The sequence below is a fragment of the Phoca vitulina genome, unplaced genomic scaffold (genome assembly GCF_004348235.1).
Source record: "Phoca vitulina isolate PV1807 unplaced genomic scaffold, GSC_HSeal_1.0 scaffold2, whole genome shotgun sequence".
Lineage (NCBI taxonomy): Eukaryota > Metazoa > Chordata > Mammalia > Carnivora > Phocidae > Phoca > Phoca vitulina.
Window position 1 is genome coordinate 18,759,003 of NW_022589705.1, and position 24,443 is coordinate 18,783,445.

Sequence of the window (24,443 nt, forward strand, 5' to 3'; positions counted from 1 at the left end):
AGAGAATATTATCAGCCATAGAAAGGAATGAGGTACTACTAACATGCTATAATGTGGATGAACCTTCAAAACACTATAGTAAGTGGAAGAAGTCAGATGTAAAAGGTCACATATTATGATTCCACTTACATGAAATATCCAGAATAGGTAAATTCATAGAGACAGCAGAGTGGTGGTTGCCATAGTCTTGAGGGTGGGGGAGGAGGGAATGAGTAATTGCATACTGGGAGTAAGATTTTATTTTGGAGTGATGAAAAAGTTTTGGAGATAGAGGTGATAGTTGCACAACATTGTGAATGTGAGAAATGCCACTAAATTGTCCACTATAAAATGGTTATTTTATGTTGTGTGACTATCACCTCCATTAAACAAATACTTGTCTCATTACTGCTTTTGGATTATACCTTTGGGTGGAAGGTCCTGGGGTTTTTGCTGGCCCTAAACTTGGTATCAGCTTCGTTATCTCATTATCAAAGAAGTTAATGGAATTTTATGTTATGCCTGGTTATATACCTCTAGTTTAGGGGAGAAAAAGTCCCTGGAACATATCTTTAGAAGTATATCTTCTTCATATGATGTCTTATTCATGTGTAAAAGAAATTGTTATTGTACTCTGGGTTTCCTGTAAGGACCTAAACACATTTTCTGATTTGTCCTCAGACACTGCTATATGGTAATCAAATTCTTGGTATAAGAATTTCCTGAACCCATGTGCCTTAAATATGTACCGCCAATAATGGCCGGGTGAGATCCTGCCAAACTGACTCTCCTCCAGAAAACTAGTGTAAACTTCAAAAAAGTAGCTATGTGAGGGTCCCAGAGAGTGAACAGAAGTAGGAGGATGCTGGAGAGGAGTCCACACTCAGAGGAGGCAAATTGTTTAGAGTGCCCTGTTTTCAAAGTTTTTAAGTTCCGGGCAGTTGTAGTCAACTGTGTGTGGTGCTGGGTGGCAGGGGAACCACAGTGCTTCTGGCAGAGGAAACCGGAGGACTGATGGCTGGGCCAACTACCGCTGTCAGGGGGAGGGGTGAGGTGATCTTGGAAAGAAAACATGAGAGAGGAGATCCCAATTCCTATTTGCCAAAAGCTCTGGTTGACCCTTGGATATGTTCACATGAGTGAAGCAAACACAAAGCAGTTAGAGCAAAGAAAAAAAGTTGACCTGAGATTTGAGCTGTAACACAAGAAACAGAGTTTGCGTTCTAACTCAGTTAATTGGAAAAGTTAATTGCTTCATTTCCAATGAAGGAGCATTCATTGGAGAAAAATAAGAGAATCCAGTATTTTTTAAAAAGATTTATTTATTTGAGAGAGAGAGAGAACGTGTGTGTGGGGGGGTGCAGGGACAGAGGGAGAGGGAGAAGGAGAGAAGCAGACTCCCCCAAGTGCAGAGCCCACATGGGGCTCGATCCCATGACCCATGAGATCATGGCCTGAGCTGAAATCAAGAGTCGGATGCTTAACTGACTGAGCCACCCAGGTGCCTGAGAATCCGGTATTTTTATAACCTAATATTTTATGATGTACAGATGATAATCCAGAATTACCTAAGGTAAGAAGAACCAGGAAATTCTGACCCATTCTCCAAAGTAAAGGTTGGCTATCTTGTTCTCTAAAGGGCTTGATAAGTAATATTTTAGGCATTGTGAACTACATATCGTCTCTGTAGAATATATATATGGTTTTCTTGTTTTGTTTTTTAACTAATTCTTCAAAAATTTGAGAAACCATTTTTAGCTTGTGGGCCATGGAAAAACATACAAAAACATACACAAACAGGATGTGGGATGGATTTCGCCTATGGGCTATAGTTTTTCAACCCATGCTTTAAAGAAAGAATAATCAATGAAGACCAACCTTAAAGATTTCTTAGATGATTAGATTCAGGAGATAAGGATTTTAAAGCATCTATTATAACTATTCTCATGATATAAAAGAATATATGCTTGCTATAAATAAAAAATATGCATAGAAATAGAAATAATACAGAAGGACCATATAGAAATTGGAGAGCTGAAAAAATAAAACTATTTGAAAAATTCCCTGGAGGGAATTAATATCAGAATGGAGACGACAAAGAAAAAAACCCATGAATTTGAAGACAGATCAATAGAGATTGTCTAATGTTTTAAGAGAAGAAGGAAAAAAAATTGGAAAAGAATTGAACAGAGTCTCTGGGACCTGTTAAATAATAGCATCTTTAGGTGTTATCTAAGAAGGAGAGGAGAATCTGAGGAGATTATGACTGGAAAAATCCCCAAATATGCTAAAAAGCTTAACTTTACTCACTCATGATGCAGGAAAAAAACTTCAGCAAAAAAAAAAAAAAAAAAAAAAAAAAAAAAATGAAGGCAGTTATGCTTTTTAAAATCATAGTCAAGCTTTTGAAAGCAAAAAAACATAGAGCAAATCTTGAAATGAGAAAGAGAAAAAGGAGGGATTATATACAGGGAAACAATGATTTAACATCTGACTTCTCATAGGAATATATAGAGGCCAGAGAAAGTAGAACATCTTTAAAGTGCTGAAAGAAAAAGTCATCAAGAATTCTACCTGAAAAAAAAAAATCCTTCAAGAATGAGGGCAAAATGGGGGCACCTGGGTGGCTCAGTTGGTTAAGTGTCTGCCTTTAGCTCCGGTCGTGATCCCAGGGTCCTGGGACTGAGCTTCATGTTGGGCTCCCTGCTCAGCAGAGCCTGCTTTTCCCTCTCCCTCTGCCCAATCCTACCCCCCCGCCCCCCGGCTTGTGCTCTCTCTCTACCTATCTATCTCAAAAAATAAATACAATATTTTTTAAAAAAAGAATGAGGGCAAAATGATGACATTTTGGGGTGAAAGACATCTAAGATAATTTGTTGCTAGCACATTTGAACTATAAGAAATGCAAAAGGAAGTTCTGCAGGCTAAAGAGAAGTGATACTAAATGGGAGCATGGATCCTCAGAATGGAATGAAGAGCACTCAAAATGGTAAATAATTGGTAAATATAAAATGCTTTTTGGGCTTTTCCCATTTAAATTCTTTATAATAAATATGTCTGTTTAAAGCAAGCAAACAAAAAAGCCTACATTGTTTCATGGGGGCTTATAATATAGGTGAATGTACTACATATAACAAGTTAGTATAAAAGATGGGAAAGGATAATGGACCTATATAGTTGCAAAATGTCTGCATTTTATTTAAAGTTGTACAATGTTAGTTCTCAGTTCTAATGCAAAAAGTTAAGAATGTATATTTTAATTCCTAGAGAAAAAAATAAGACATATATAAAAAGCCAAAAAAAGACTTAACATGGAATTCTAAAATTATTTAAATAACTTTGAAAGGCAAGAAAGGAAAAATAAAGGAGGAAAAACAGAGGGGATAGAGAACAAATAATAAAATGGTAGGCCAAAACTCAACCATATTAATAATCACATTAAACATTAGTGGACTAAATACTCCAATTAAAGGGCAGAGAATGTCAGACTGATAAAGGAAAACCCATGATGTGACTTAAATATAAAGAGGCAGATAGGTTGAAAGCAAATGAGTGAAAAAAGGTATACCATGAAATAGTAAGAACAAGGGGGCTGAAATGTCTGTATTTATGCTAGATAAATTCATTTCCAGCCAAGAGTATTATTAGAGATAAAAGGAGACCTTTCTTAATGACTGAAGTATTCATTTATCAAGAATACACTGCATTCATAATTGTTATGTTCCTACTAGACTTCAAAACACATGAAGAAAGAGTTGGCAGAATTAAAGAGAAGCACTCATTCATGATATAAAATACACAGCAAATGTGAAATAAAAGGGAATTTCTCAATCTGATAAAGTTATCTAAGAACAACCTATAGCTAACATCATACTTGGTGGTGAATGACTGAATATTTTCCTTCTAAGATCAGGAACAAGACAAGACAAACACATTAGCCATTTTGCATCTCCATGGTATTGGAGGTTTTAGCAAGGGCAATTAGGCAAGAAAAAGAAGTAAAAGGCATCCAGATTGTAAAGGAAGAAGTAAAACTATCACTCTTTACAGATATATACAGATACAGATATCTTATATATAGAAAATCCTAAGGAGGGGCGCCTGGGTGGCTCAGTTGTTTAAGTCACTGCTTTCGGCTCAGGTCATGATCCCAGGGTCCTGGGATTGAGCCCCGCATCGGGCTCCTTGCTTGGCGGGAAGTCTGCTTCTCCCTCTCCCATTGTCTCTCTCTCTGTCAATTAAATAAATAAATAAAAAATCTTAAAAAAAAAAAAAAAAGAGAATCCTAAGGAATCCAGTAACTACTAGAACAAATGAATTAAGGAAGGTTGTAGCTGTGGGATGCCAAGTCAATGTATAAAAATCAATTGCATTTCCAAATATAAGCAATGAACAATCTGAAATTGAAATTAAGGAGATAATTCCATTTACAATAGCATCAAAAAGAATAAAGTAGGAATAAATATCAAGAAATGTAAGACTGGTACATTGACATCTACAAAACATCGTTGAAAGAAACTAAAGATCTGATGAAATGGAAAGACATCTCATATTCAAAACATTTTGGGGCATACATCAAAGGCATACAGGAGCCAACTGAAATGGCCCAAATTGAAACAATTTGAGCAACAAATTGTGTTGAGTTAGATTATAACTCAAGTGTAAAGTAAACATTCATGAGTCCATACTGGTTTAAGTTAATGATTGAATAAATAAGTAAATAAATAGGGAGAATAGACAAATCTCCTGTGCAGAGGAATTTGAAATAATTTACATAGGTATTCTGCCTTCAAGAGAAGGAGCCTAACTCCCTACTCCCTTAAGTTTGGGCTGTACATGGTGACTTCCTTCCAAAGCATAAGGTAAAGGAAGGGGGATAAAATAATAATTTTACAATGGAGCAACCTGACAATACATTAACCAGGAGGTCAAGGTCAACATCACTAGGAATAAATTATTGAAATTTTGTACCCTTGATATGATGCAATGAAAATATTACTTTACCTCTGTGATCTTCCTCCTCCAACCCCACTCTAATCATGAGAGAAACATTAGACAATTTGCAACAGAAGGATATCCTGCAAAATATCTGACCAGTAATTTTCAAAATTGTCAAGGTTATCAAAAACAAGAAAAATCTAAGAGGAGCAAAGTAGACATGACAATTAAAAGTAATGTTTTCTGTGTGGGATCCTGGAACAACAACAAAAAAGGACAGGTAAAAACTAAGGAAATTTGAATAAACTATGAGACTTAATAATAATAATAATAATGTATCATTATTGGTTCATTTAATTATAACAAGTGTACCATACTAATAAAGAAATTAGTCATAGGGGAAACTGGGTGCAGGGTATATGGAAACTTTGTATTATCCTCTCAATCTTTCTGTTAATCTAAAATTGTTCTTCAAAGTAATGTCTAATGTAGTTAGCTGTGGATACAATGACTCTTGAGAGTGTGTGTCTCCTCCTTTGGGGAGAGGGTGAAATCTTTGTGTAAAAGGTAGCAGCATCTTATTAGATGGAAACAGAGTTGTGTTTTGGTTTCTCGAATGTTCAAATCTATGTGGAAGGATAAATATGGAAGCTGAGTAGAAAAATGGGTGGACTGTGCTAGTTTAATGCTTCATCTTTATCATCATCATTTAATGTTTCATCTCCAAATGCATCCTTTGCCCTGTTTCGTGATCTTGACCCTGTAAACATCTCTCCTTTGTCACTTGATGCAATGTTAGGCTTTGCTGAGAGAAGGTGGTGGAGGGATGCTGCGAGGCAAGAGCCGCAAGAAGGCACCTCACTTCCATTTTCCAGTTTTCCTTTCTCTTCACTGAGCACAGTAGTCAGTGGGTTGGTGTGTGGGATAGTACAGTTTCACTTTAGCCACCCTGACTGACCAGCTCCAGCTTTGCACTCAGTCCCCTTCTGCTCGCCTGGCAGCCAATTCCACTGCAGTTCCAGCTTCACCCCTAGATAAAAAGCCAGCTCCAGCCTTCGGTATTTTCTGGCCATGCTGGGCCACTTCTATGCACCAGCCCTGACCCATGCCTTTTCGCAAGGGACCAGATATCGGCCAGCCAGATTCTGGCTCATGTTGCCTGAGGCCAGCTGGTATTACACAGTCCCCCCTTGCAGACTACATCTTTTCCTTTCTGAACCATTCATTCATTTATTCATTCATTTATTGATCATTTGCTAGATGCCAGGCAGTTCTAATAAATATTTGTGTACACACAATCAAAACCAAAAATCAGTGCTTTAATCACAAGTTTGGCAGAGCTACAAAAAATGTGCCATTTTACAAGTCACTTATGCTAAAGTCAGAACCATGAAAGGGAAGGAATGGGAACATTGGACCTGGGACAGGGGTGTTTATGTCAAAGTGCCTCTGATATTTGAACCTCCACATTTTCCAGATTCAGGCCAGCAGAGAGAGGAGTTTTCTCATGCTACAGAACAACTGCCCCTTGCAAACAATTGATCTGAGGTTGATGCTTGGCAGGGTGTTAAGCTTGTCCTCATCAGGATCTGCTTCTTTGACCTCTCATTGCCTCCACACCAGTAACCAAGATAAGGTCTCACCATAGTTTCACCAGAGAAATTCAGTTTCTGCCCTGAGAAGAAACAGACTATTCACTGAAGGACTTGCGGGACTTGGATACTATGCACTGGCATGATCCAGGGGAAGATGTGTGAAGATGGATTTTGAGAGTGTTGGGTGGAGGACAGTACAAGAAGGTAGAGTAGGAGAGAAGTGGCATGGGTGTATTCTTCAAATCAGGATTTAACATCTTGGCAAGAACACTTAGGAATGACATGCTGTATGCATTCTTATTAAGTTTTAATATTAGGCTTCTAACATCTTTACAAGGATTGGTCAAACATTAGACTAGATTTGTATTCTTTGAGAATATGGGAAGGCCTCCATCTAATAGCCTTAGGTCATAATCAGTCATTGCACCATGTAGTTCACACCGAACTGAATGAAAGAAAAGATAATATTTCAAGAAGAATAAATATGTCAGCTGTCATGTACAAAGTCATGAACACTATCAAGATACTACAAATCTAGTCCCCAAATATGAGGTTAATTATGGCATGCACCTTTGGGATGGATGCAAAGAGTTTGAAGTCTCGACCAAATCAATTGGTCCTTAGCAGGAGGATGTAGATGTCTTAGATATGGGATGTCATGTTTGTTTGTTAGGGTTGAAGATGAATATTTCTGTGATGAGGTTGCAATGGCTTCCTATGATCTTTCAATCTTTGTATTAGCAAAATTACCATGTCAGTTAATAGAATATAGTCAGGCTATTTTAAATAACTTTATTCTTAAATTTAACACACTCTTATTAGAAATGCTTTGGTATCAGTACAATAAAAATATGCTGGTTTTTCCCCCCGCACTGAATTATGTCAAGTAACTGGAAAAGTTAAGCAATTTGTTCTCCCTAGCTTTTTTGGGATTTTTTCACAAATGATGACTACTGCTTATTCACATGGCTTAATATGGCTATAATTATAATTTTTGGAGTCTCAGGAAAAAAGAAACAAAATACCCAGAAGAGAAGTTGGCAAATGTTTCTTAGTTTCTTCTCCAAAGGATGTTTAGGTAGATGATACACCTCTCAGATAACTTTTTTCCCCAGTTTTGCCATTCTCATCCTTAAAGCTGAAAATTAAAAAAAAATAGAGAGTTATAAAAAAAGAGCTTTAGTTTTCACTCTAAATGACCATTTCATAGAATGCAGGAAAGTTTGAAACATACCTCAGATGATTTTATCCAACAATGTGAGCATTGTTTTAGTAGCACAAAAAGATAGTAGAAATAATAAGCTATGGTTAACTAGGGCTGAAGCAGGTTCAGAACTAGAAGGAACCTACTTCTATAAAGGTTAGAAAAATTAGTAGGGCAAACATAGCATAAGTTGAGTAAATATAGGATTAGTGTGCAATTTCACTATTAGCCTTAGATAAATTCTATACATCGATGACCATGTTTTGTGCCTATTTCTGAGCTATGTATTACTAAAAATAAAAAAGGCATTGACATAAACTTAATTCATGGTTGAGTTATAATTTAAGTCATCAAACGTGGTTATCCCAGGGGACTCCATCCTTGGATATAGAATGACAAAAACATATTTCTTTGAGTGAAAAAATGTGATCCAGTTATTAAGAGTTGGAGTAATTATAAAATTATGTCTTTGTCAGGATATGTTATAAGTATACTTTCAAATATATCTTTTGAGCATATTCCACTGCTAATGATAAATATGATGTAGAAACCATTTTTTAAAATGTAGATTTAGAATTCATAACACTCCTCCAGTGTTCTGGTATCATGCCCTTAATACTTAGGCCTTCAGAGTATAGCTGCCTTGGTCATGTTCCAAAAGTTGAAAGCTGCTTTCAAGGCACTGATCATTGTATTCATATGTCAATATGGCCCAAGAGCCAGCTATTTAACTGATGGCAAGATTTCATTTAATGTAAAAAATAAGAAAAGGGAAGGCTTGTTCTCTCATTTTCCAGCCATATAATTAGTTGTCTATTAACAAATGAAATGACCCCATCTCTAAGGAGCTCTTTTGCGTAAATATGAGAAGAGATGGGGGAATCCAATACTGTAACGAGACTATGATCATTTTTTTTTTTTGTTATTCTACTTATGCGAAATGTTTTCATTTAAATGAAGTCAAGGAACGTTCTTTCCTGTGGAATCTTATGGGGAATGGTCATTTCTAATGTCAGGGTCAAGAATATTTCCTTGAGGGATATCTGGGTGGCTCAGTCAGTTAAGAATTGCCTTTGGCTCAGGTCATGATCCCAGGGTCCTGGGATCGAGTCCTGCATCGGGCTCCTTGCTCATCGTGGAGCCTGCTTCTCCCTCTCCCTCTGCCTGCCCCCCCCCCCCCCCGGCTTGCTCATCTTCTCTCTCTCACTCACTCTCTTTCAAATAAATAAATAAAATATTAAAACAAAAGATTTATTAAAAAAAAAGAATATTTCCTTGAACTTAGGACCAGCTGAGAGAATTTTCTTTACTCTGTAGCCAGGAGGATGGTCTCTATTGCTGGAGATGTTGGATGGTGAAGCCTGAGGAGAGGACTGTAATTCCACAGTAGGAGGTGAAATGAAGGCAGAAGGCAAGGCTTTATATTTTCTACTCTTGGATTTTATAGACCTCTACCTTGGCCATACCAAAAAAGAGGGTAGGGGTAAAGTCCATTTTAAGGGACTTTTTAAAGGTCTCTTTTAAGGCAGGGACAAAGTCTTCCTCCTTACAGTTATTCCTCAATTTGAGATTCAGTAAATCAGGCACAGCCTTTGTGCTATGGACAATTCAATGAAGTTCTTGAAGGACACCCTAGATGTGCACATCCTCAGGAGTGAGGGAATGCAGTAGCTCACTGTCCCATTTCTTAAGGGAAAAAATGAATTCTAGGTTGTTAGAGTCTGCTATTTTTTTTCTTTAGGCCTATGGCAAGTAGATGGTGTGAATTTCAAGTAGGCATGTGGGGTCTGAGCATGTTGGCAATAGGAGGGCGTAGCAGGTAAAATACCTGGGCCATCAGTCTTCTTTTTATTTCTCCTTTCTGCTCTTTTCTGATCTTTACCTCCTCCCCCTACAGCAATTCAGACACATAGTTTTGGCTGGTTGAACTTGGTGGAAGAGAACTTGCCTCCTTACTCTCAGTATTCCTTGGCTCCTAATGATTGCCACAGGTTGGCAATTTTGACACCAATAGCATGTGAATCCCTCGGAGCTGAGGTTCCCTGCCTCTATCATCCTGAAATGCTGCTGACATATCTAAGAGGGGTGAATAGAGCTAGAAGGAATACAAGAGTAGGTTGGTGAGGACTAACTACAAAAGAAAGCCAGCTGCCTAGTTGGTGGGAATAGTAGTGGAGTTCCAGTAAAAGCTTACTGGGGCCACTCATTGGTGGATGTGCCTGGCATTGAGTTATACTTTAGAACACGACCCTATTATATTTACATTAGCAGATGGACATAACTTTGCTGAATTTTCTTGTCATGTCTTTACCTATTCAAAGGTTTTGACTAAGACATCTGGACTTCCAGGCTCCATTTTTCCACCTCTTTCTTCCTCCTTTGTGTTCTTTTTCAAGTTCAAAATTGCTCTTAGATAAGGCTCTCATAACAACATTTACACTGAGAGACTAATAGTTGTTATTATGCCTACCAAGAATATTTTAGCGGGGGACCTATACCATGAATAAAGGAATTTATTGAAATGATGGATTTTCAAGTATCAAAAAGCATTTTTGGGGTGTTGGGGGAAACGCTCAACCTACGTTGTGCTTGTGAAATTGAACTGCACAGGTGGCTATATGTTCTATGTATATGGATGCCTCCTGAGGGTGAGGTCGTATGTCAATATGATACGCTTATTTAAAAAACCCGTTAGAAAAATATCAGCTCTGTAATCCATGCACTGAATTGGGAAACAGGAATGTAAAACAATATCATGATGGAAGGCAAGGAATTTGGAGCATTCTGTTTATAATATGCTTTGACTGATAGTACGGGACTTTGTATTGTTACTTTGTCTGGAAAAGGTCTTCCTGTTTTCATTATTTTAGTTCAGTGGCATGATTAGTGTTGTCTGGAAATGTTAGTCACTTCCTGTCTTTTTCTATGGGGTAAATGTGTTGACATGGGTAAGGGAGAAGGGATAAGGGCATGTGGGGGGAGGCGGCTAACATCCAAGTTAAAAAACGGAAGGCTTTATGATGGGTAATGTTACTGCTCTTGACCATAATCAGTGTGTTTCTCTTTTCTAGGTCTACTGTGTTGTTGTTTTAAAAACGAATTTAAGATGCAATATTTGATCAGCAAACAAAATTCATTCTCAAAACGGAAAGGAATGTTTAGTTTTAGCAGGTTTTCATTGTGGGGACACATCACTCAACTCTGATTGAGGAAGATAACTGTACACTTACCAAAAGGTTAGAAATTCTTCAGATAATTAAAATTTCAGTGTATCCCTGATTTAACTATTTAAAAGGATGGAAGAAGTCCATTTCATTGTATTATTGGCAGCCCCAAATTGGGCTTATGGGTTGCAGAAGAACCCTTCCTAAATTGTGCAAGTACTACCACACTTCTATAGAAGTATCAAGTTCTGCTTGATGAATTAGCTGGGACTTAATAGTTATTACTTTTTAACAAGAATCCTTCCATTAGAAACATTTAAAATTTACCTTCACATTCACACACCTAGAACCTATATGTCTGGGTAATTCGATGTAGGTCTTTAGCTAAGGTTAAGTACAGCTATTATAATTGATTTTGTCAGATTCTTATTTATTTTTTTGTAAGTGAGGAGTAGAATACAATATTCAAGTGATAATAAGGAATTTAAGTTGATGAGCTATCACTTTTATAGAAAAAATTTATTTTCCATTTAAAGCTAAAAAAGCTAGATAGCTATAAAACTATAGAGAATGAGAAATGTAAATATATAGAAAATAGAAAAATAATTGTTAAGTTCAGGAAGACTATGGAAAGGTAGATGTTCTGTTTGACATTCTGATGTTCTGTTTGACAGTTGACATTCTGTTTTAAAATGTAGAAAAATTAAGGAAATAAAGTTAAACTATAAAAGTATAGAGAAACAAGATATAGCAAAGTAATAAAATATCACACTGAAAATAAAATTTGTTTCTTGTTTTTTCTTGCAAAATTAAGGCAACTTGTTAACTTAGATAAGAAGTTTAAATAACAGAGAAGCACAAACAAGTAGCTGGCATCAGTTTCTGGTGGGAAAAGACATGATGTAGATGATCCAACATATTAGTGATCCACATACATTCACAAACAGTACTACACTGTGACAGAAGACAAATTTCAAGTTTCTTAGGTCAATCAATGCACTATCCAAATAAGGCAACAATTGTTTTTTCATTTTATCTTTCACTTAATCACTTTAGTGATTAATCACTAAGTGACTTAATCACTTTAGTTATGGTGACAATAATTCAGGTCAGCATGAATTAAAAAAACAAAAACAAAAAAACCCTTAGCGTGTATTAGTCTATGAGGCGGTCAAAAAAGCTGAAAGCAAGAGGGTGTGTTAACAACGCGAAAGGAAGATAGTCACATGATTAAACAGCAGTGGCAAGCCTTGTTTTTCTCATTACCTGTTAAGGACGGGTCCTCAGTCCCATCACCGGCCATCTGAACGTCAAGCGGAGAATGTTGAACTGGGTTGCCTAAGTTTTCTTCTTGCTCTTTCCGGGATATGGAATTTTTGTGGGGAGATTTGTGGTTTGTGTTTTCATAGGGATTAACTTCTGATCTCTTTCTAGGAAGCGGTGTTGGTGTGGCAGGCTGGTAAACCTGACTGTAGGGAGCTACGGGATGGTAGGATGGTTTCTCAGCTTCCCCTCCACCCTCCTCCTCATCATCAATCACAACCAGCTCAGCATGGATGATCCCATCATACCCTGTCAGAAGCTTCTTTTCTTCTTCATTGTCTTCTGCCTGCTGATACCCCATGAAGATCATCGTCACAGGTTCTGAATCAGTCATATCAGAAGGCAGGGAATGAACAATATTGTATCTAATATCTTCCTCATCCTCCTTACAAGCAGGAGAAGAATCCTGGTGTTTTGACTTCCCAGCTAGTGATTCACTGGGACTCAGTCTTGCCTTTGGAGAGGCCACATATTTGTCCTGCATCGCACTGGATTCTTCCCAAGGAGTCATCAGCCTCTTTTGTAGGCTGTGGGGCATCTCCTCAGCTTGTTGAGTCATTGATCGGGGTTGAGGTATGGGCCGAATGGGGCTGACATGATTGAAGCTGTTGTCCCTCCCCTCTGAAAGCCCATTGTCCAGATTGTGTATGGATTGATTTATATCATTACCTAGTCCATTAGCTTTCATCTTTATCCTTTCTTGAAAGTTTGGTCCAGGAGTTACCTTCTCCCTCTGTGGTGTTGTAGGTCTGCAAAATGGATTGGCATAGACAGGCTCATGATACTCTGTTGGGGATTTAGAGTTTCTCTCGGAGGCTTGTCTCAAAAGTTCCTCCACCTCGACTGGGGCCAGGCCATCCGTGCCATTGTACGCCGCACCATGATTAGAGCTTACTGCATATACTGACTTGCGCCCGTCGTCGTAAACTTTTATTCCTGTACCTTTAAAGTCATCTGAGGGGAGAGGTATTGAAGACAGGACTGTACTTTCTCCAGTTTTCAAGTCTTTTTCAACTTTAATTTCCATGGCATACAAAGCTGTTGAAAGAGAAATTTGATCTTTGATTTAGTTAACATTTTCTCAAGCAGCCTGCTTTCACAGTGTATTTTTATGCTAAGTATACTCTTTGATATTCTTTTCTGTGAGATGTTGTTGTCTGTTCTTAAAACTTTTGATTTCATTCCTTAGTTGTGTAATGGCCAACAGGGTAACGACAGAGGTTTTTATGTAAGGATGCATGGGATGACTGAAAAATGGGATTGAAAAGCTGGTTGGAGAAGAGAAGCTGATGATTCCAAACAGAAAGGATCTTCACTGGGAAACCACAAAATATTCTATTTGTAACTAATAAATCTGACAAGACGGATTATACTCTTACATTATGCAATGGGAGGAATCAGAGCTCTTTGTCAGTTAGGAGGAATATGTCGTGCTGGGCACTGCAGCAGGTAGAAGGCCTAGCACAGTATATTTCATTCAGTTACATCCTTGCTGTGCGGGCCAGCAGCCTGCTGAAATTATAGAGGAGTGTTCGAAAGTTTCCACAGCAGGGAGCTTGTTTAAATGTAGAACTGCTATTGAAGAGGGAGGAGGGAGGCTAGAATCACATGCTTCTCCTTCTGCCTTCTTTTTCTGGTTCTTTCACTCCAATTTTCAAGTAGGGGGAAAAAATAGAGCAATATCAGCTGAACTGAAAACAATTGAACTGGAGAGCGCTGGGTGGTTGAGCTCTGCTTCCTGGCCCAGGCAAATTCTTTATGACTGGAGTTTTAAGAGCTAATAGGAATCTGGGCCAAATAACAATGGAGCTTGCTTCTGTTGTGACCTCCCACGTCCTTTTTTTGGACCCATCTTGGATTCCATACATCCTCCTCAGTAGCCTGGTTGTTCTTTGCCTTCCCTGTCTACCCAACTAAAACTGCAAACGCCCCACCCCCACCCCCATCCCCACTCTCCCTGTCCTCCTCCTCTGCTTTAGTCTTTAGTATTTTCACACCCTCATATGATATATTTTATGTATTTACTTAATTTTTGGTCCATTTTCTCCTTTAGAATGTCAGCTCCAAGAGGGCAGAGATTATTGCTGTTTTATTCACTCTTGGATTCCTACTGCAAGAACTGAGCTTGCCATGTAGTACGGGGTCACTAAATACTTGTTGAATTTTTTTTTTTTAAGATTTTATTTATTTGACAGAGAGAGGTACAGCGAGAGAGGGAACACAAGCAGGGGGAGTGGGAGAAGGAGAAGCAGGCTTCCCGCGGAGCAGGGAGCCCGATGCGGGGCTCGATCCCAGGACCCTGGGACCATGACCTGAGCCGAAGGCAGACGCTTAATGACTGAGCCACCCAGGCACCCTACTTGTTGAATATTTAAATGAATAACTGCTCCCTGCTTATAGAGTGTGGCTTCCTTTTCTAGTCTAAACTTCAAAGATTCCCTCTCTGCCCGCAGGCAAGCCTTCATTTTGTCCGGAGGCTTTGAAGCATAAGTTTTATGAAAATCATTCCCAGATGGGGGTAAATCATGTCTAAACTTCCCCAGGGGATACTTTTATTTTCATAAAGGATCTCAGTAACCCAAAAGAGTGTCTACTAGGTGGAGTACTTGGGGAGAGAGATTTTTGAGCAGGGGAGCTTTGCTTTTAAGAGTTTGTCTCTTTCAAGCCTTTACCTTCTTTGTCTCTACCCAGTTTGCATCAGTACTGTAACCCCCTTATCCTTATCAATGCAAGTGACTCAAATACCTCTTGCAACTTTGTAAAATGGACCACTGATTCACCTGAAGCATCGGATGTCTTAGCAGGTTGTTAATGTCTGACATTGTAAAATCTGAATTTGAGAACCTGCCTTTGGATACAGATTTTTCATATACCTTTTCTGTTTTGTTCATCATCTTCTATTCCTTCATATCTGTCCTTCCTTAATCTGGAAGGCACGTAGGATTTTGGAAGGTCAGGGATATTAGCATAGATGTCTTCGATTGACTCTGTAAAATTAATATTAATTCAAAAATACATTTAGGATAATTTATAACAATGGGAAAATTTTCTGTGGGTTTATTAAAAAATATCATAGTTAGACATAGAATAGACTGCTTGAAAGCATACCTTCTGATGTTTCTTCCTTTTCCACTTTCACAGACTATAAGAAAAAAGAATTCTCTATGATTAATACAGCTTAAAGCATAAATTCTAAATGCGGATATAGTTTAAAGAAGTATATACTATTTGTGGACTCATTCTAGAGGAGCTCATAGTTTTACATGTTAATGCTCACCCTTATTATGTCTTCTGTTGTCCTCTCAACTGATTTTAGTTTCTTTAAAATTGCCTCTTCATTAGTTGAGATTTGCAGCTCAGCCTTTTCAAGATCTTGGATCTCTTTCTCAAGTCTGACAACAGAAAGATATGCTTTTCATTGCTTGAGGTAGTACAAATGCAGAGTTCCCAAATATATTTTCTCCATATATACACTTTTCTTGGAATATTGCTTGTAAATATCTGGATACTTTTTAAGAACATAGCATCACACTAATCACATTTAATACATAGAAGGTACCTAACACCTGACTTTGATTTAACAATCTTCATTCAAGTTAAAACAAAAATTTTTTTTTGACAAAAGGAATTCTTAGGTAAAGTATTTGAGCCTTGCCTCATTTTCTTCATTGCAATTACTAATGTTATTTCCAAATAATTAGAGAAATTTCTTTTATAAAGAGACTTAAGTTTAAAGCTGAACCAAAAAGAATGGTTCATCAGTAGTTATTACATAGCTCACCAATTTTTCTTACCCAAGTCTCCATATAAATTATTGGAGAAAGCAATATAATTATTTTTTTCTAACCAATCAACACTTTATAAGATTATAATGTTTAGACTTAATTTAATAATCAAAACTATCACTTCAAAACCCTGTATATCCTATCATTGAAAATGACACTTCATTTTAATTTCAGTTTCCTAGGAGTTGTGCCTTATTATAGTGAGTAGGGTAGAGAGATGAGAAATGGACAAAACCTAGGATAGTGGCCTCAGCTGCTGCTGTTTATAGAGACTACATTTTCTAGAAAGAAAAAAAAAAAAAGGCACACATGGCCTGCTGAAGTGTAAGGGAACTTATAAAGACAAAGAGACAGACATTTGAAATCGGACTGTCGCAAATATTCTGAGCTGGAATCTTGACCAGAGTGCAGTTGCATTTCAGATTCGAGTTAACATCGGGGTGTGGTGTCATGACTTCTGTCCTGTATAAACACATACAGGCATTGGCACTCATGCAGTTAATAAAGCTGACCCTTGGCTGCCACGAAATTATGCGTGGTGTCTCAGCCAAATACCCTAAACTCTAAAGTCAGTTGCCTCTGGGGATGGCTGATTAGGTAAAGCAACTAGTCTAGGAGGTGACAGCCATGGGTATTTGCATCTGTTATGATAATTGTCAGTTTTTTTGGCTTCCTTTTTTAAGATGATTATGGATCTGACAGCTCAAAAATCTTGTGCTATTGTCACAACAATAATAGCCGAAGATATGGTCTGCTTGACTATTCTCCTACTCATTGCTACAGTTTCAAAGTTCTGACTTTCCTGCTGCCTCTGGCCATTGGTGGTTGGCTATTTGTAGCTAAGGAAGTTTTCTCACATATCATAGAACTCCAGGTAAAATGTAGTACTTTTGTTTTCTTAGAAGTTACTGAGGTGTGACTGTCATCCTATAGATCAATGGAACAGAATAGAGAACCCAGAAATGGACTCTCAACTTTATGGTCAACTAATCTTTGACAAAGCAGGAAAGACTATCCAATGGAAAAAAGACAGTCTCTTCAACAAATGATGTTGGGAAAATTGGACAGCCACATGTAGAAGAATGAAACTGGATCATTTTCTTATACTGTACACAAAGATAAACTCAAAATGGATGAAAGACCTAAATGTGAGACAGCAATCCATCAAAAAACTAGAGAAGAACACAGGCAGCAACCTCTTCGACATCAGCTACAGCAACTTCTTGCTAGACACTTCTCCAAAGACAAGGGAAACAAAAGCAAAAATGAATTATTGGGACTTCATCAAGATAAAAAGCTTTGGCACAACAAAGGAAACAGACAACAAAACCAAAGGACAACCTATAGAATGGGAGAAGATATTTGCAAATGACATATCAAATAAAGGGCTAGTATCCAAAATCTATAAAGAACTTATCAAACTCAACACCCAAAAAACAAATAATCTAGTCAAGAAATGGGCAGAACACATTCACAGACATTTCTCCAAAGAAGACATCCAAATAGCCAACAGACATACGAAAAAATGTTCAACATCGCTTTCCATTGGGGAAATACAAATCAAAACCACAGTGAGATACCACCTCACACCAGTCAGAATGGCTAAAATTAACAAGTCAGGAAACAACAGGTGTTGGCCAGGATGCAGAGAAATGGGAACACTCTTACACTGTTGGTGGGAATGCAAGCTGGTGCAGCCACTCTGGAAAACAGTTTGGAGGTTCCTCAAGAAGTTAAAAATAGAGCTATCCTATGGCCCAGCAATTGCACTACTAGCTATTTACCACAAAGATACAAATGTAGTGATCTGAAGGGGCACCTGTACCCCAATGTTTATAGTAGCAATGTCTACAATAGCCAAACTATGGAAAGAACCCAGATATCCACTGACAGATGAATGGATAAAGAAGATGTGGTATATATATACATATATATACAATTGAATATTACTCAGCCATCATAAAAGATGAAATCTCACCATTTACATTAATGGGGATGGAACTGGAAGGTATTATGCTAAGCAAAATAAGTCAGAGAAAGACAATTATATGGTTTCACTCATATGTGGAATTTAAGAAACAAAGCAGAGGATCATAGGGGAAGGGAGGGGAAAACAAAATAAGACGAAATCGTAGAGGGAGACAAGCCATAAGAAGAGACTCTTAACTATAGGAAACAAACTGAGGGTTGCAAGATGGAAGGGGGGGAGGGGGATAGGATAACTGGGTGAAGGAGGGCACGTGATGTCATGAGCACTGGGTGTTACATGCAACAGATGAATAACTGAACTCTACATTAGAAATTAATGATACACTATATCTATATGTTAACTAATTGAATTTAAATAAGTTAAAAAAAATCTATCTCCATCCATGATAGCACATTTGCCCATCAGTAGAGTTGTGGGGATATATGTTGGTTGGTAGAATGGAAAGGTCTATACTAAACATGATAGATCTGGATTATTCCGTTTCGGCTATTCACTACTTGTGAGAACCAATTCCTTTAACCTTCCCGAATCTCGGTTTTGTAACATGTACAATGAAAACATGGTACCTGCCTTACTATGCAGAAATTTGGTGAAGCTAAGAAGAGGTGATGTATGTGAAAGCACATCAAACGTGGTTGATATCAGATGTATTATTTTGGTATTAAAGGTTTTCTGCCATATGCTGTGTCTCTTTCTCCCTCTACACCCTGTCTCACAGGGTCCTTTACCCAATAGCATGTTTGAGACAGTCTAATGAGGAGCCTTTGAATAGAAAATGAGGGTGTTCAAATCATTGCCGCAAGCAGCTCTTGGACTGCAGGATTCACCTGTGGAATCAGATGGACCTGGGTTTAAATACTGGTTCATCTTCCAACTTCCTGTGTGACCCTAGACAAGTCAGCAGACCTTACTAAGCCTCATTATCTTCGCTCATTCATTCATTCAAAAAGATTTGTTTAGCATCTATTTTGTACCAGGCACAATCCTATCTACTAAGGATATGATAGTAAACAAAACAAATTCCTTGCCCTCATGGAGTTTACATTCTAGTGAGAGGACACAGACAATACACTAACAGAGGGGCTGGCAACCTTTTCTATAAAGGGCCAGATAGTAAATACCTTAGGCTTTGCAGGCTACATACAATTCCTGTTGCATATTCATCTTTTTTTTGGTTTGTTTTCCTTTTTATATCCCTTAAGTAATAAAAAACCATTCCTAGCTTGTGGCTATACAGAAATAGGCCAGGGCTAAATTTTGTCCTGGGCCATAGTTTGCCAACTCCTGCAAATGTACATACATATTTACATACATATGTACATATATATATTTGTTTATTGTGTATATATCTGTTCACACACACACACATTTATTTATGAAGAAAAATATTTCCACGAAAAAGTAGGATAAGGGCTATAACCGGAAGGAAAATGGGATGAAGAGTGCCTGGGCAGGGGACACTGTTTGCACAGTGTGGTCAGGGAGAGGCTAACTAATAAAGTGTCATTTGAGCAGAGACATGAAAGAAGCGAGAGAAGGATACGTGAGGGTTTCAGGGGAAGTGTGCTTCCAAGAGAGGGAAGAGTAACTACAAAACTCAAAGTAAGAGCACAGGGAGTAAGGAGGAGAGTGGTGAGAAATGAAGTCAGAGAGGTGGCAGATCATATGAGGCCTAATGCATGGTGAGGTCTTTGGGGAAGCATGGGGGGGTCTGAGCAGAGGACAAACAGGTTATGACCTGAAATTTAGCCAGTTACATTGGCTGCTGTGTGAAGAATAGACAGGGGTTGGGTGAGGGGAGAAACATGGAGGTCAGTTGTCATACTTCACATGGAGGTGGCTTATTCAAGATGGTTGCTGGTAGAAGGGTGAGAAGTGATAAGATTCTGGAAATATTTTGAAGGAAAAGTTGCCAGGATTTGTTGATACATTACATGTGGGGTGTGAGAGAAAGAGAGATGTCAAGTGTGATTCCAGTGTTTGTGAATAAGTGGAAAGATGTGAACACAAAGACAGAAATCTGGGAGGGAGAAGAAGGGAGATTGGTGGGGGATGTGGTTACTTTGAGACAGTCAATGGTGATGTGGAGAAAACAGCTAGATATAAAAGTCAGGAGCTCAGAGAAGTCTGGATTTTAATATAAATTTGGGAGTTGGTGGGGTGCCTGGGTGGTTCAGTCTGTTAAGTGCTGCCTTCGGCTCGGGTCATGATCCCAGGGTCCTGGGATCAAGTTCCGCATCAGGCTCCCAGCTCAGCAGGAGTCTGCTTCTCCCTCTCCCTCTGCCCCCCTCTTGTGCTCGCTCTCTCAAATAAATAAATAAAATCTTAAAAAAAAAAAATTTGGGAGTTGGTATTTATAACCATAGGCATGGATAAGATTTCCTAGAAAGTCAGGGCTTCCAAGGATGGAATCCTGGAGCAATTAAACATTTAGAAATCTGGGCAATGTTACGACTTCACAGGGTATAATAAAGATTAAAAGAAATAGCAAGCATTCAGCAAATGCTAGTTTCCTCCTGTTTCTGCCCCTTTCTATAGCTGGGGCACAGAGACAGATTCTGGATCTGTTTGGCCAATTACATCTCAGGGACTTAGAAATGCACTGGTATTTGTAGTTGTTTTCCTCTGTAGAGAGGCCCATGGGTAATGTAAGGCCATATGATTCTCATGGATGTCTTCAGACTAATATGGTAAGAGTATGAGGTTGAAAGCCTGCTAACCTCATCAAAGTATCTGCTAATGAATGTTTTTGAAGGTTTTCAAGTCACTGGGTACATGACGCATTAATATGAGTCAGATGACACATCAGGACTGTTTATGAAAACCAAACAGAAACAAACAAACACACTCTTTCTGTTCTTTATTATTTAGTTAGAGCCAACTGTCAGTTAAATAGGATAATACGGAAGTCTCTTGGTGCTAATTACTTAGAGTCACAGACCTCTACGGGAAATGCTTACTGATATAGACCATTTCCTAAAATTCTCACTTCAATGCAAAACGCTATATCCCATTTTTATATGTTGATTTGCTACTTCTGTATATTATTTGTGGACAATATAAATAACCTCAAAAGATAAATGTTAGAGATTTGTCGTTCTAGAAAAGCTTTCTGCCAGCTCAGAATGCCAGTGGAAGTGATGGGAAACCCAGAAAAGAGTAACAGAGCAGGGACCTGGCTTCTGCCCTCCTCCCTCTCACAGGGTTGGAACTCAGAGGTGAAGGCACTATGGTAGTTCAGCAATGGAAGAAGAGGAGGTCTAATGAGCTCCACACTAGGTAATGCGCCAAGTTTTTGAGGATTGTCTGTTCTTAAGGAACATAAAACAAAAATTGCAGGGCGCCTGGGTGGCTCAGTCGGTTAAGCGGCTGCCTTCGGCTCAGGTCATGATCCCAGGGTCCTGGGATCGAACCCCACATCGGGCTCCCTGCTCGGCTGGAAGTCTGCTTCTCCCTCTGCCTGCCACGCCCCCTGTTCGTGCTCTCTCTCTCTCTGACAAATAAATAAGTAAAATCTTAAAAAAAAAAAACAAAACCCCCAAAATTGCAACTGGAGTGTAGGCACTATTTTTGTATATATAGCACAGTGGGTCTCAACTGACAGCGATTTCCCCCTGAGGACATCTGGCAAAGCTGGAGACATGTTGGTTGTCACAACTTGAAGACTTGCTACTGGCATCTAGTCGGCGGACGCGAGGGATGCTGCTAAGCATCCTAGGAGGCACGGAACTGTCCCCCACGACAGACTTCTTTGGTCCAAAATGTCAATGGTGCTGAGGTTGAGAGAGCCTAAAACAGTGCTTGGTATGATAGGTGGTTGATACATGCTTCATAAGGGATTTTTAAAATATCCATCTCTCTGATATTTTTATTTTTTCCTCATTATTTCTCTTTTCCATGTAGCTATCATATGGAATTCAAACTATTATTTGTTGACTAGAATTTGATCAGCCTTATTTTTATTTAAAATTACCGTTTGGGTTAACTTCCTTCTCAAATTTCTCTGTATCTCTATCTATCTATGCATTTATTGATTTTTTTTCTGGCTCAGTGACCATTCATAGTGAAGTGGTTACTCAATCCCGATTCAGGGTTGTAAGCTCAAAAAAATTCAAGGCTTACATTAGGGATTCATATCTAATCCTTTTCCAAAAGTTTTGGGTAGAGAGAAAAATTTAGCAAGTATAAATGAAGTACTGGGGAAATATATGTGTGTGTGTATATATATATATATATGCATGTGTGTACATATATTTGTACACTCATCCATATTACACATACATAAACTACTTATGTGTGTATATATAAAATTTTAGTTTTATATATATAAAAATGTTATTTTATATATATGTAAAACTCTTTTTTTACATGGAAAGCTTTTGGGGAGGTCACTAGGGGATAACTTTCTAACCTTCACCTGCTTATCTCTCAGCAGATGGGTTAGAATTTCACTAAGTGCTGCCATGCCCATCTTTAGAAGGTATTACCTTTCTGAATGGGAACTGAACTCCTAGAAATGCTGATTCAGTTTGACGAGAAACAGGTGGAGGAGAAAGAGAAATATCCTTCTTGGTGCCTCCTGGACTGTTAGGCGGGGCCTGATGGATGAGTTAGCACCTCTCACGATTTCTGAGAGATGGTGGGCAGGCATCATGTGCCAATTTAGATAAGCAGAGTACATGAAAAAGGATTTGTAATGCTATCCATTATTGGAATCTTTCTTCTCCTTGCCTATTTGCTGGGGAAAAATAGGGTTATTTCAAGAGCTCCCTAGGTGAAAGCAGGTAGCTTTCATTTCATGCACTGTTCTAGTAATAACCTCCCTTAATCGTCACGAGATAATGTCCCCAATCCAATTTCAACATGCAGTTTTTTGTCTTAGAAAAAGGACAGCACATAAATGCTGGATGCACCCAGAAGGGGTTATTTCAGAAGGCAATTTTTTCTGCTGCTAAGTGTTCATTTATCTCTTTCAGTTTTTGGTGGACTTAACAAGGACTAACAACCTAATGAAGTTTGCCATTGGGGCCAAAAAAGGCTGGAACTCAGGAGAGTTACATCCTACCTTCCATCATTTTATTTGCTAGCAATTATAACAACCTTTAAAATGTATTGAGTATCTACACTGTACCAGGCATTGACCTAATTAGTCCTCCCAACAACCCCCTTGAGTACCACTATTAGTTCTATTTGACAGATGAGCAAGCAGGGGGCTTAGACAGGCAACGGGTCTGGAGGCTTACAGGTAGCTTGTGGCAGGACAGAATTTGAAATCAAATCTCTGCCAACAGAGCCTGAGCTTTTAATCACTTTCTAATTAACCACTATGGGAACAAAACTTTAAAAAGTGGATTCTTATGAACTTAGACACAACATTCATTTTGCAGAGCAGTGTAAAAGGATTTCTTACTTCCTATCATAATAGAGAGAGAGAGAGAAGACTGACATCCTAGCTGGGGTCCACTCACATGTAAAAGTGCTGACTCATTACATATAAAGATAATATTTCTGTCCTGGCCTTCATTAGAGTTACTGTGTTATACTAGGAGTTTTTCTGCTTAGTGGACAGTCTGACCAGGATTAAAGTTAAACTCTTTCTTCTTTCTTTCTTTCTTTCTTTCTTTCTTTCTTTCTTTCTTTCTTTCTTTCTTTCTTTCTTTCTTTCTTTCCTTTCTTTCTTTCCTTTCTTTCTCTCCTTTTCTTTGCTGCTTGAGTTTGGATTTTGGTAGAAGTTCTTAGAACAGTCTCTTTCAGAGTCTGGGGTTTCTCTGAGCTATAGCCACTTTATAGAGAGCCTTTCTTTGTTCGGGCACAAAACTGTTCTTCAAAGTAAAAGAAGTTTTAGGTCTTAAATAAAAGCTGGCTGATGTAATTTGATTATAAAACTGTAGTTTGGAGGTCATCACTGATGCCATGTTTGAAATTAAGTTTATGTCTGGCTTTAGATGTATACTTTGAAAGGACTGATGACCTGTTTGCCTCTTGGGAGCCCATGCTCTCTTATTAAAAGCCAGGACTTCACCCACAGAGGGCCCAACGATCACTGCTCTGGGATGGCCCGAATCAGCAGGACTTGATCCCGGCTGTGCCACCTCTGATTTACCTCTGAAACCAGTTGGTGGAAGTGCTAGGGCCATCTCACCAGCCCACCCCAAGCAAGACAAGGAAGGATCTGGTTTCTTTGCGGACTCACAGGCTCTCAGAATGTGTTTGCTTCCAGCAGGTGTTGAATTCGGCCCCGAGTGGGGAGCAGTTGTAATCTTTGACTCTTCTCTTGGGCAGCAGATTCTCTTTCCTTTCTTTCCCACTGAATCTTGGGAGAACAGGAGGTGGCTGGTGGCTTACCTACATTTTGTGATTTTTTTGTGGGCAGGGCTACTTTTTTTGTTTTCAGTTCTACCCATGGAAACAAGAAAGTGAGCCCAAAGTTAACCAAAGCTAACACACTTGGCTTACTTACTTAGC

The 24,443-nt window shown here is 38.6% G+C and overlaps 1 protein-coding gene across 1 annotated transcript in view; it reads right to left on the bottom strand.

Moving 5' to 3' along the window:
- Positions 1-7,287: 7,287 nt before the first annotated feature.
- PALMD (palmdelphin) overlaps positions 7,288-24,443 on the bottom strand; it is a 50,425-nt gene continuing 33,269 nt past the window's right edge. Inside the window, exons 4-8 of the mRNA XM_032422868.1 lie at positions 15,481-15,595; positions 15,312-15,345; positions 15,077-15,190; positions 12,147-13,241; positions 7,288-7,650 (exon numbers count right to left, since the gene is read on the bottom strand). Of these exons, the coding sequence (XP_032278759.1) occupies positions 7,607-7,650; positions 12,147-13,241; positions 15,077-15,190; positions 15,312-15,345; positions 15,481-15,595 (1,402 nt within the window). The 3' untranslated portion in view covers positions 7,288-7,606. The remainder of the gene's footprint in view (positions 7,651-12,146; positions 13,242-15,076; positions 15,191-15,311; positions 15,346-15,480; positions 15,596-24,443) is intronic.